Raw genomic sequence first — 12,788 nt, 5'->3', positions numbered from 1 at the left:
GGCAGCAGCAGTCTAAATGCACTGTAAGCAAGCCTGGAGGCTTCTAAATCCCTCGCTACAGCTCCTCCCCCTGCATCGGAAGTACGGATTTCATAACAGTGTGAGCACAGAAGGACTGAACCAGCATTACTCTAAGCTGCTTCTGTTCACCTCAGATCTCCACAGCATGCCCGGAGAACAAATGCCACGTTCTCAGCCAGCACGCTGACTACACGGTTTATAGCTGCAGATGAAGACCAACAATCTAATCAAGGTGGAATAAATGTAAAACTTAAGAACCACAAAGCCCACTGTCTCACTCAGCACTGGCTGCCTGGCTGTGTGGGTCCCACCTTCACTATGGTTCGCAAACACGTCTTTGCAGATCACATCAAACTGCTTCTCAAGTTTTCACTGAAATACTTACTTTACACAATCGACACTATACTCACCAATACTCAAAGACCTGAAATACAAAGTCATGGAACTGACATGAGCCAAATTAGTTCCTTAATCTAGTTAAATTACATTGCAAAACCTATAGACAAACAATTAAAAGGAAAGTAAATACTAAATACTACTCCTCTTTTTCTTTTCTCTTCTTCGTTTGCCCCTGGCTGGCCCAGAACTCACTATCTATGTAGTTCATGAACTTAGAGATCTGCCTGCCTCTTCCTCTTAAGTACCAGGATTAAGGTGTGGCTGCCGCGCCCAGCTCTCATCCACTCTTCAGTGTCAATAATACAAGTCAAGGGAAAACAATTTCAACAGACTGAGGTGTCTCTGAGAAAGCAGGACCCTTTGTTAACTCACCTGGCTCAGGCTCTGTGTTTAAGTTAGTCGTGACAAAGTTAGAGGGGAAGAGTCCTATTCCTCTGTGGCTCTCTCCTTTCCACCAATTGGCATCACTGAAAACAGAGCAGGAAAACGGTCATTGGCTCTGCATCCTGTCAACGGGAAACTGAAAACAGTTGTCGTACTTTACACCTTAGTTCACATCTAGCTGTACAAGCTGTTCTCTTAGAGAAGCACAGTGGGGTATGCCTGTAATACCTGCACGGTCACAGCAGAAATAATTTTCTTCCCAAATTAATGAAAAGATGCCGGGCGATGGTGGCGCACGCCTTTAATCCCAGCACTTGGGAGGCAGAGGCAGGCGGATCTCTGTGAGTTCGAGACCAGCCTGGTCTACAAGAGCTAGTTCCAGGGCAGGCTCTAAAGCCACAGAGAAACCCTGTCTCGAAAAAAACCAAAAAAAAACCAAAAAACAAAAAACAAAAAAAAAATCAAATTAATGAAAAGATATTTTTAAAAAAGTACAAATCAAAGAAAATCTATATCCCCTTACTAAATTTTAAAGCAATTTTCCATGACTAAGCCCCAAGCCAAAATCCTTCCATCTACAGTAGCAGCATCCAAGCTAGACAGCAGCTCCCCCCACCTATTTTCCACCCTTTCACAAGCAGACAGCTAAACAACACTCAAATGGAGACATGTGTTACTCCACAGAGCGCCTTTTAGTTTACTACTGTTAGATTTTAGTTTTTTAAAAGTTTTTAAAACTTTATAGATTACTACTTCTGGAACCTGCTCATTCCTTTCAAAGTTCTATTGAAGTACACATTATATTTAATTTACTCATTTCTGTGAAGATGGACTTTTTAGGTCATTCCAGGTCATTCCCAATCTCTCAACAATAAAAAGACTGAATAGTGCAGGGTGGTGGTGGTGCACACCTTTAATCCCAGCACTCAAGAGGCAGACTCAGGTGGATCCCTGAATTTGAGGCCAGCCTGGTCTATAGGGTGAGTTCCCAGACAGCCAGGGGTACACAGATAAACCCTGTCTCAAAAAACAAACAAAAGACTGAATAGCAACAATTCTGGATTAGAAGGCCCATAAGGAACAACTATTCTAGGTTCCTGCAAGCTAGGTGTGATGCATATGCCTATAGTTCTTACTACCTGGAAAGGATCACATGAGCCCAGGAGTTCAAGGCCAGTCTGGACAAAATGGCAAAACAATGAAACCCTGTCTCCCCAAAATGGGAGAATGGGGGGAGAGGGAGACAACACAAACAGCTTACTGGCTCATGGATATAAGCATGCTCAGTTTTACAGATATGTCAAATGTTCGTTAGAAAAGACAGAGAGAGTATGCGTTCCTTCTCTCCCAAGATGCACGTGAGGAAGTCATTTTCTCCTGTGCTTGGTAACTGTCCACGCCTGCGCCTGACACCTCACCTGCACTGTCCAAGCACCGCCTATGGCCTCTTCCACAGACTGCTCTTCTCCTTGCCCTTTAGCTTGTCCTGCTGGCTCACGGACATTTTTTCAAGGACTGTAGTTCTCTATGCACTCAGAATAGCAGCAGCTTGTCTGAATTCAGCCCATCCCCGCTCTCAAACTGACTCAGCAATCTTTTCTCCGTTTTACATGTTATCTTTCTCTGCCCTGTATTACTAAGTCTGTTCTCCCACAGATTTGCCTGATAGTTGAGATTTTCATATTTGTCCATCTCCCATGTACAGGTCACTAACTTATGTGAAGTCAAACATAAAGTACTGTGTAAATCAAACTTCATTTTATTAGATGAATAGCTAATCAATCTAGCAGAAATAATTAAAAGTTCATCCTTGAAAAAAAAAAAGAAGAATTTGTGAGCCCTCCCTAACTGTCAAACAGCAGCTGTATCTGTTCATAAGCCTATTTCAGAATCTTACTTCATTACAATAGTCAGGAGAGGAATTCAGTATCTACAGGGTTTTTTCCTGGGTTTCACTTACTTATAGTCATTCATGGTCTAAAACTAGTAAGAAAAAAGCTGTATAACAATGTATAAGTTTTCAATTTTATGTCATCTGCCTAGGAAGTGACTAATTTCTGTCCAATGCATCCATGAAGAGTCCACGCCCCTCCTGTTGTCATCTTATTTCATTTATTGCAGACCTTCATATTTCCTTATTAAAATACAAGCATTTTTCAAATTCTTTGGGAAAAAGAATTTCAAAAGGAGTTTAATTGGAAATCCAGTTGACTTATGTGATATGAGAAAACCTAAATCTTTACAATATTAAGATTCATCTTTTTATATCAGGTATATCTCTTTCCTTTTGTACATTTATAAATATATTTTTATTATTTCTTAACTTTCAAAGTACTTATAGTTTCTCCATAAAGGGCTTAAGTACCTTTGTACTATATCACTTATAAAAATCTAAAAGTATTTATTTTATTTTACACGTAAGCATGTGTGTTGAGTGTTATGTATGTGCAGCACACGCACGCAGGAGCCCGAAGAGGTCAGAAGAGGTGCTGCACTCCCGGAAACGGGAGTCACAGATGGTTGTGAGCTGCCATGTTGGATCAGTGAACCAAACCCAGGCTCCCTGCAAAAGCACTTAATCCTCATAACTGCTGAGGGCAAATTTTGTTACTATTGTGAATGATATCTTTTTTACTACATTTTCTAAATATACCACTGATTTTGTATATTAAGTTTATATCTAATAACCCTAACATAAACTTAGCTGTTTATTAATAGTCTGCCCACTGACTGTCTTGGACTTTCCACATGGACAGTCATAGTTATCCCTTTTTTCCTACTTAATAGAAATTTCATGTGCTGACCGCCATTCTTAAGGATGTTTTTGTTTGTTTGTTTGTTTTTCTGTTTGGTAGGACTAGACACCACAGCTGAAGCTCTTTTAATGCTAGGCACAAACTCTTTTTCTTTTTTCTTAATAATTAATTTAACTTTATTTTATGTGAATTGGTGTAAAGGTGTCAGATCTCCTGAAACTGGAATTACAGACAGTTGAAAGCTGCCCTATGGATGTCAAGAATTGAACCCAGGTCCTCTGGAAGAGCAGTCAGTGCTCCTAACCACTGAGCCATCTCTTCAGCCTCTAGGCACAAACTCTTAACACTGAGGTGCCCACTAAGAAAGAATTTTAGGATTAATGATCAATTAATCTCCGAGATTCTGGAACATTTCATTTACGGAGTTTCGAGAAGATATAAAAGAGCTATCTATTGCCTAAATTCTTAAGATCAGAAAATGATGTATCAATAGTTCCAATAGTTCTGAGATATTATATATGCTAATTTCTTCACTCTTTGGGGGGGAGCTTCCCCACTTGTATCTGTCAGGCTACAGCAGAGAAAAGCAACTGAAAGAGTTCCCTTCTGAAGATTAAGCTGACACTTGTCAAGACAAAAGAGAAATTAGGCTGTTGAAATAAAAATGACATTTTCTTACAGTCGTGATGGAAAAACAAGAAAATAAAACACACAGATAAAAACCTACCTTTTTATTCTAAGATTTAAAAGAGAGATTAAGGTTCTCCAATCTAGTTCTAGGTCTTGGACTGGCAATATAGCTCAGTTAAAGGCACTTCCCAAGCCTGACAACCTGAGTTTGACCCCTAGGGCCCACATGGTGGAAGGAAAGTTGTCCTCTGACCACTACAAATGTGACACAGCACACACGTGCCCCACTCCCCATAAGGAATAAATACGTTTAAGTCTCAGAATCAAGAAAAACTTCAGCCTTTCTCTTCAGATATGAACACTACCCAAGACAACTTTCCTGATGGCTTTTGTAGTGACAATGGCAAAAGGAAGCAGTGTCCTTGATGAGTAATGTCACCACGAAGAACACTATGTCCAGTCAGGCGGTGTTGAGTAATGTCACCACGAAGAACACTATGTCTAGTCGGGCGGTGATGAGTAGAGTCACAACAAAGAATACTATGTCCAGTCAGGTGGTGATGAGTAAAGTCACCACGAAGAACACTATGTCCAGTCAGGTGGTGATGAGTAGAGTCACCATGAAGAACACTATGTCTAGGTGGGTGGTGATGGCTCACGCCTTTAATCCCAGCACTTGGAAGGCAGAAGCAGGCAGATCTCAGTGGATTTGAGAATTCTACAAAGAGAGTTCCAAGACAGCCAGGACTCTTACACAGAGAAACCTTGTCTCAGAAAACAAAAAAACAAGAACAAAAGAGAACACTATGTCTACCATGAACAATTAAGCAATAAACCCAGAACTGCAGTGATATCCCAATCATCTCCATTTCTTTCTTTGTTTTTTTCTTCCTTTTTGTTTTTCAAAACAGGGTTTTTTTGTGTAGCTCTAGCTATCCCAGAATTGGTTCTGCAGACCAGACTGGCCTTGAAATCACAGAAATCTGCCTGCCTCTGCCTCCCAGGTACTAGAACTAAAGGTGTGCACTACCACATCCAGCTCCAATCTTTTTCTTAAAGTTTCATTTTTACTTTTTAATCAACCCTTCCATTTAATGCTCAGACTCCTTTCAGTATCTTACAAACTTTTTCAAAGTCAACCCAAGGAGCTAGGGATACAACACAGTAGCAAAACACTACTCTGACTATATGAGGCTTGGGTTCAGTCTTTGGCAATGAAAAACATGGAACAACAACAAAAAATTGCCATTAAGATTCATCTGAAGTAAAGTGGTCCCTGAGGAGGCCTCCTAAACCACAAATCTACACCAAATGTAGACTGATTCTCTGTGGCCTGAGTCATGGTATCACCAGGTTCTGTCCTGCATATCATTGTCTACACAGTTATTTTAACTCCCTTAAGTTTCACAAAAACAGAACTGTGTCCTCATTCATTTTTTATTATAAATTGTCTATTACATAACATTTTCTCTATAAATACTTACAGCAGCAAAGCAAAACCATATGTATCTATCCACTTAAAAACAGGCTAGACTAGGGCCAGCAAGATGGCTCAGCAGGTTAAAGTCAAGCATACAGCTTGAGTTCGATCCCAGAACCCACATGGTAGAAGGTTGTTTCTTGCAAACTGTCCTGACTTCCACGTGCACACAGTGGTGGTAGTGGGGGGGGGGGCACATTCATGCATGCATGTGCACAAATAAGTTTACTTAAAAATGAAAACTACCTATCTTTCCTTGACTAGTATCCTCAATGTGTTATTTAGAATGGAAAGCAGGTACACATGCCAACTCTGTTCACAGCTGTCTGGTCTCACTGCTGCAAAGTTTCGTCAACTTGAAAGAGCTATTACATTTATTTATCTATTTGTGTATGTGTGCGGGAAGGTCAGGGGACAGCCTACAGGAGGCAGTTCTCCCTCCAGCATGTGGGTCCAAAGGACTAAACTCAGGTCATAAGACTAGAGCTCCGACCACTGAGCCAACTCAGCAGACCAAGTCACCTTGTCTTAAAAGTAAAGCTCACACACACACACACACACACACACACACACACACACACACACAGAGAGAGAGAGAGAGAGAGAGAGAGAGAGAGAGAGAGAGAGAGAGAGAGAGAGAGAGAGAGACACGTCTGCACTCTCTAGAACCTCAACATTTGGAAAACTGAGACTGGAGGCCTTAGAGGCCAGGACAGCCTAGGCTACCCGGTGAGAACCTGTCTCAAGACAAAAAACAAACCAAAGAACGGAATTTAGGCTCAAGACAGATCAATCTATTTTATTCCTTAAAATTTTAAAAGATAAAGGAATTGTGGGAGGAATAGAGCAGCTGTATGTGAAGACTTTTGATGGAGCATGACTTTCGACGGCTCTCATCAAGGTTCTCATTACCTAGTCTAATCTTCAAGAAACAAGTAAGAGAAGACCGGATTATTTGACTAAAAGTAAAAACCTAAATACTCCTGGTTCTCAGCTAAAGATACTATACTGTTTTTAGAATGTTCCACAAATAGACATATAAAACATACCTGTCATCCAAAATGGTGATAATTTCACCATGTTTAAAGGTGAGCTCATTGTCCTCAACAGCTTCAAAGTCGTATAAAGCTCTGACTCTCTGCGCAGTCTTATTATTTAACTGAATGTCTACAGGCGGATACAAAGACTTTGTCTCTGCATGCTGCTGCTTTTGCTCTTGCAATGACAGTTCAATAGCTAGTTGGAAAAATTAAATAGGAAACATATCCAGAATTAATTGTAACATCTAAAGATGTTTTAAAATATTAGATAACAATTTTATACTTAGCAATAAATCAAGCAAGCATTTTCATTTTATTGAGACAGGGTCTCATCTAGTCTTGAACTCCCTAAGTAGCTGAGAGTGGCCTTTAACTCCTGGTACTCATCTCCACCTCGCAGATGCTGGGACTCTGGGTATATGCCATCAAGCCTGTCCAAACAAATGCTAAGTGGTTAAATTCACGAGGGGACAGAGACACATAACATTTTTAAAATAACATTTCTGCTCATGCCTTATTATCACAGCCTGTAATATACAGCAGCTATTATTTTTATAGCAAACAGATTGTGACATTATAATATGGGTAGCTTTCCATATAGGACAAACCACGAACATATTTCTGTGCTTGAGTCATAACTTTGGCATTAAGAAAAGGTGAAATGTAACTCTCTAAAGGTAGAACATTAAATATATGTTACTGAAAAATAAAATGAATTAGACTCATCTTGTGTCATGTCACTGGTTTTCCTGACTTTTAAGACCCTACAGCTTTTAGATTTGAGGTAGAACTAAGTCTATAGTCTTTTTATAATTTCTCTTTCAGGAAAATATCTTGGTAAAGCTATTTTGAGCAGCACAAATTATCGCGTTTTATCATTTACCTTTAGCTATGTCCTCGTCTTCTTTGTTTTTGTTCAATGATGCACCGTTTTTGGCAGCAGCCGCGACAGTCTGCAAGCGTACGAGTAAAATGAGCACAACTATCCTTTCAAAGAAGCACAAGCTCTATAATTACATGCAATGCTAATTAAAACACTGATAATACTGACAACTGAGCTCCACTTAAAAGTGAGGTTCTTCATGATCATTTAAGCAATTGTTTTAAACAGTAACACTAAACATCAATTTTCAAGAAAACATTATAAACACACAAGATGACTAATATTTTACATCAATCTAAGTATCTGACAGAACTGGGCATAAAGGAAGTACCGACGATTTTTACAGAACAAACAGATACCTCTTCCTGGCCTCAACTGCTGAAGGTCTCTTATTCAGGGAGAGGCACTCGGGTGCTAGCTACTAGCTCAGAGCTCTGACAGGAAAAGAATACCCATGGTTGGAGAGGAGCAACCTTGCAGACTCAGCAGAAGACTGGAGAGGGTCCTGTTGAGTTTGATGGCGCCTAAGACAGGTGTCCAGGACTCTGGACACCAACAGTTCTTTAACACCCATTTTTGAGAATGACACGCAGAAGGACAGACTGCCTGCTCTTTATGACTCCCCAGAATACTCAGCCACCCTTACCTCTCCAGACGAGTCCCAGTCTTGCAGCTCTACCAAGCATGCTCACTTGTTAACAGGCCATGCTCAACTCCACGAATCTGTCCACAGCAGCCCTTCCCACCATCTCTTCTATTTCCACCCTATCTAACACAACACATTCAAATCTCAAAATTCTTCCTCTCTATGTCCTCACTGTCTGAATCTGTAGTCCTGCTTTCTTCTTGGTGCTAAGACAACATCTAGTCATCATCCATCAGCCAGTAGTAATTTGTTCTACGTATATGGCCTTCTTTCAAATTTACCATAAATTTCTTCTTAAACATTTAACTTGTGGGTTGAGGGTGCATGTGTGCTAGTGTGTTAGTCAGAAGATAACTTTGTGAGCTGGTTCTTGTCTTCCATTTTTACATGGGTTCCTGGAACTGAACTCAGGCCATATCAGGTATGTACCCCCCCAAAAAAACAAAAAACAAAAAAGCAAGCATTTTGCCCATGGATCATCTCTCTAGCTCCTTATCATTATTTCTTAAACAGAAGGTTGACCGGAACATCCTATATTTCTCACAAGATTCCAGACTTTAGAGGAGCACTAGCTGTATTATTTATATTTTTACTTCTGAAATTTCTGATATGTAGAAGAAAATTATTGAAAAACGAGATGTCTACTAAACGTATACTATGTAAGTACTACAATAAGTAGGCTCTCAAGGGATGCAGACAATAAGATATTCCTTGCTAAGAGCAAGATGGCTCAGCAGGTGTTTACCTGCCGCCCAGCCTGACAGGTGTAAGCCTGGTGGAAGTTATATCCTCAGGACCCACATAGTGGAAGGAGGAGACCAACCCCACAGTCGTCCTCTGACCGCCACTATCCTACTCCCTTGCTTTCACACACACACACACACACACACACACACACACACGCACGCACGCACGCACGCACGCACACCAACTCACATTCCCTGCTGGCTTTTCTATGAGCTCTGCAGAGGAAAACCACGGTCTGGATGAGCCTCTCACCTGGGACCCTGCTGCAGGAAAAGTCACTCCTTCTTCTTTCATAGATTTAATAGTTGCAGCTATCAGACTACACTGGGGGTCCTTCTGAAATTCTTCTGCCCATTCCACCATTAGAGATTTCAGTTTCTCACAGACTTTAGGATGAGCCTTTTAAAGTGGCAAAGAAAAAGGAATAAAGCAACCAAAAAAATAAAAAGATAAACACAAACAAAAAACTCCCATGTAGCTAAAGTAAGGACTTAAGTTAATAAGCGAGCTGGCAAGATAGTTTGGCAGATAAAAGTGCTTGCTGCCAAGCTTGGCATCTGAGTTTGACCCCATGACCACACTGTCAAGGGAGAGAAGCAACTCCCACGGCTGTTCTCTAAGCTCCACAAACACTGTGGTATGAACAAGTAAGCACATGCACACACATACACTCAAAAAATAAATGAAAACAATTGAACTTTATTAACAGAGAATCACCACTGAATTTCTCTTTAAGAATATAAACACCAGCTAAGAGCAGTAAGTTCTGAACTAGCTGAGCAACTGACAGGCTCTTATTCACATTTTCAGATAGAATAGCTTCATGGAAAAAAAAAATCACCTTTTTAGAATACTTCTTACTCAAAAGACTTCTGTGTACTAAAGGCTATTCGCTCTGTTATCTCAACATACTCACTATGAGATTAGGATTTTCACATCAACCTGAGGAATAGTGTTTCAGAATTTGTGTTGCAGAGAAGGGGCACCCACTCTGCTCTTACATGAAGCTTCCCTTTCTTCACCAACTCCAGTGGAAGTCAGTACAGAACAGTGGCAAAGTCTGGAGTCAAGAGTCACAGGCACCCAGATCTGAATCCCAACTACACCACTTTCTATCTGTATGACCCTGACAAAGTCAAGCTTCAAGAATAGTTAAAAATAAACAAGGCGGTCTACACAAAAAATGGTCAAAGCAGTGACCAGGCCTTAGCCAAGATGAGTTCATACCCATAATATATATGTGTGTGTGTGTGTATGTATATGTGTATATGTATATACATATACATGAATATGGATATACAAGATGGATACCTTGTATATTCACATATATGCACACACACACATATATATGAAAGAAAACAAACAGCCTAGGCGCTATGACTATCAAAAATCAATGACAAGGCACTTTAACTATTTAATAGTGCTTTCATTAGTAATGAAACTTTATTACACAGAATTAAAACAATGCACAGTACATTTATTGTATAATGACTTAAACTTCTTTTTTAATTTAAAATTTACCTTATTTTTTATCACAGCACGAGCTTCCGTTGCAAAATCACGGGAACATACTTCTAAATGAAATATCTTTCCACAGTTTGCCACACAAGCCCCAAGAAGCTATCAATTAAAATAAAAATGAATACATAAACATCAAATGTTCTGACTCAGTCACTGAAGTGAAAGCACTTTAACAGGGTCAGCTGAAATGGCATCCACTCACAGTCAACGCCTGCAGAGCGACATGAGGGACTTTATGGTTCACCCGCTTCATTATGGCTTTCAGACAATCTTTTGCTCTAAAAAAAAAATGGAGAAAGTTAAGAATTGTTTGAGAGTTTTAATTCAAATTTTAAAAATACGAGGTATTACTAACAGCTTTAAAAATAAAATTCTACAGACATCTTTATTAAGCCTCTGTGACTTTGTACACTGTGGCTCACAAATGTTATAAAACTGTGTATTCCAATAATAAGAGAAACATCATTTCACCACAAAGCTAGTCAGCATAGAGAACTGTACCATAGAAAGGCTATTTCTCCAGACAGACTGAGCTGTCCACAAGCAAACTCTCATCGTGAAAAGAGCTAGCGCGACACATCGTCTTATAAGGCTCCCCACACGCGTGAATGTGCTATGGAAGCGGATGCTAGCACACTGCACAACCACCCTCTGCTGGAGAAAACCGGCGCAGCTCACTAGCTGTGTCCTGTACAAAAGCATTCTTTTGCACAAGTTCGTACTGTATTTAGAAAGGCTACCTAAAAGTCCACCTCACAGGGAAATCCACCCCCCACCCATAGCCACTGTATTCCTGGTTAGCAGGCAGTCCTGCTGTCAAAGTCTTTAGTTATCTACATCTAAATACAGATCAGGCTTTCAGTCCAACACTGCCTTTGTTTCTCAGGACAAAGTCAAAACAAAATCTAGCCCACTGATCTCTTTATTTCTATCTCCCTGAACCAAACAGCTAGTTAAGTAAGCAGTTACATAGCAAATTTAAATAAATGCTACCATTAAAACCAGCCTGTCAATGTCCTTTCAATTTCCACTGTCTAGACACAAGCTAACCAAGCTGCTTACCCGTGACCATCTTACCCATTGGGAGTGCTTCCAACCCTATCACAGATGTCCATAATCAGACTCCAGTCTTCTGTGGTGTTGTACTCGTTTGTGGCTTTTTCTGTAAGATATAGTAAATAAAAATTAGAACATATCTTTAAAACACATTAAGATACCAATGAAGGACAATAGTTAAGAATTTACCTCTTCTCTACTCAAAGGTAGAGAACTACAGAAGAATTTCAGAAAAGAGCACACTTCTACTAACCTCAGTTTTATTTTTGAGGTTTGGGTTTTTGCTTACTTGCTCTGTTTTTATTTTTTAAGCAGGGTCTCTCACTCTGTAACCCAGGCTGGCCTGGAATTCGGGTAATTGGTGATTATGAGCACTCACTATTCTTCATAGGACCTGGGTTCAATCCCCAGCACCCCATGGTGATTCATGACTGTCTATAACTCCAGTTCCAGGAAGCACACAATACACAGACATACAAGCAAGCAAAACACTCATACATATAAAACAAATAAATCTAAAGCAAAAAAAAATCTTAAGGAAAAAATATTTTTAAAAAGCCTCGCCCTGCCAAGAACTGGGATTATAGACATGTGCTGCCAGGGCCAACTTAACTATAATGACATGAACTACACCAGTTTTATCCTCAAAGTCCTTTATGTAATCTGGAATATTTCATGATGAAAGCAAAGTTAAATTCCCCATCTGACTAAGGACATCTTCAGAAATAATGGCTGAGTCACAGCACTTAACTATATTAACTTTTTCCTGAGACCACCTCACTATCAAGTCCAGGTGACTTCAAACTAATGATTTTTACAAAAGCCTCCCCAATGCTGAAATTAAACCAGGAACTGCCACATCCAGGCTGTATAAAATTTTAACAAAATTTCAATATGAAGGGAAGCATACAACTTTTTTTGCTAATAACTAAATACAAAAGCTGACAATTTATAAACATTTTATGGGCTGACAGTACAGAACAGAGTTGTAGAGGTCTCGTCTAACATGCTTGAGGCCCTGACTCCATCCTCAGTAGCCAAAATGAGAACGATTGATTTTAACGACCTTTTAAATAAATAATTCAAAACTAGCACACACACATTCATCCCAGGTGCCACAGTAATAAGTAGGAAGGACAGCAGGGACTCTAGAGTAGGTTTTTCTACAAGGAGTAATTTATAGAAGACAAAAGCACCGGGCTTAGAGGGCAGCTTTACTTTGCAA

The 12,788-nt window shown here is 39.9% G+C and overlaps 1 protein-coding gene across 1 annotated transcript in view; it reads right to left on the bottom strand.

Annotated features, from left to right (window-relative positions):
* Positions 1-12,788, bottom strand: part of Stam2 (signal transducing adaptor molecule 2) — a 49,941-nt gene that overhangs the window by 18,652 nt on the left and 18,501 nt on the right. Inside the window, exons 2-8 of the mRNA XM_075985213.1 lie at positions 11,585-11,669; positions 10,710-10,785; positions 10,508-10,606; positions 9,239-9,385; positions 7,594-7,663; positions 6,720-6,906; positions 793-887 (exon numbers count right to left, since the gene is read on the bottom strand). Of these exons, the coding sequence (XP_075841328.1) occupies positions 793-887; positions 6,720-6,906; positions 7,594-7,663; positions 9,239-9,385; positions 10,508-10,606; positions 10,710-10,785; positions 11,585-11,669 (759 nt within the window). The remainder of the gene's footprint in view (positions 1-792; positions 888-6,719; positions 6,907-7,593; positions 7,664-9,238; positions 9,386-10,507; positions 10,607-10,709; positions 10,786-11,584; positions 11,670-12,788) is intronic.

This window comes from Microtus pennsylvanicus, chromosome 9 (genome assembly GCF_037038515.1).
Source record: "Microtus pennsylvanicus isolate mMicPen1 chromosome 9, mMicPen1.hap1, whole genome shotgun sequence".
Taxonomy (NCBI): Eukaryota; Metazoa; Chordata; class Mammalia; order Rodentia; family Cricetidae; genus Microtus; species Microtus pennsylvanicus.
This window is presented reverse-complemented; position numbering and strand designations above follow the sequence as displayed.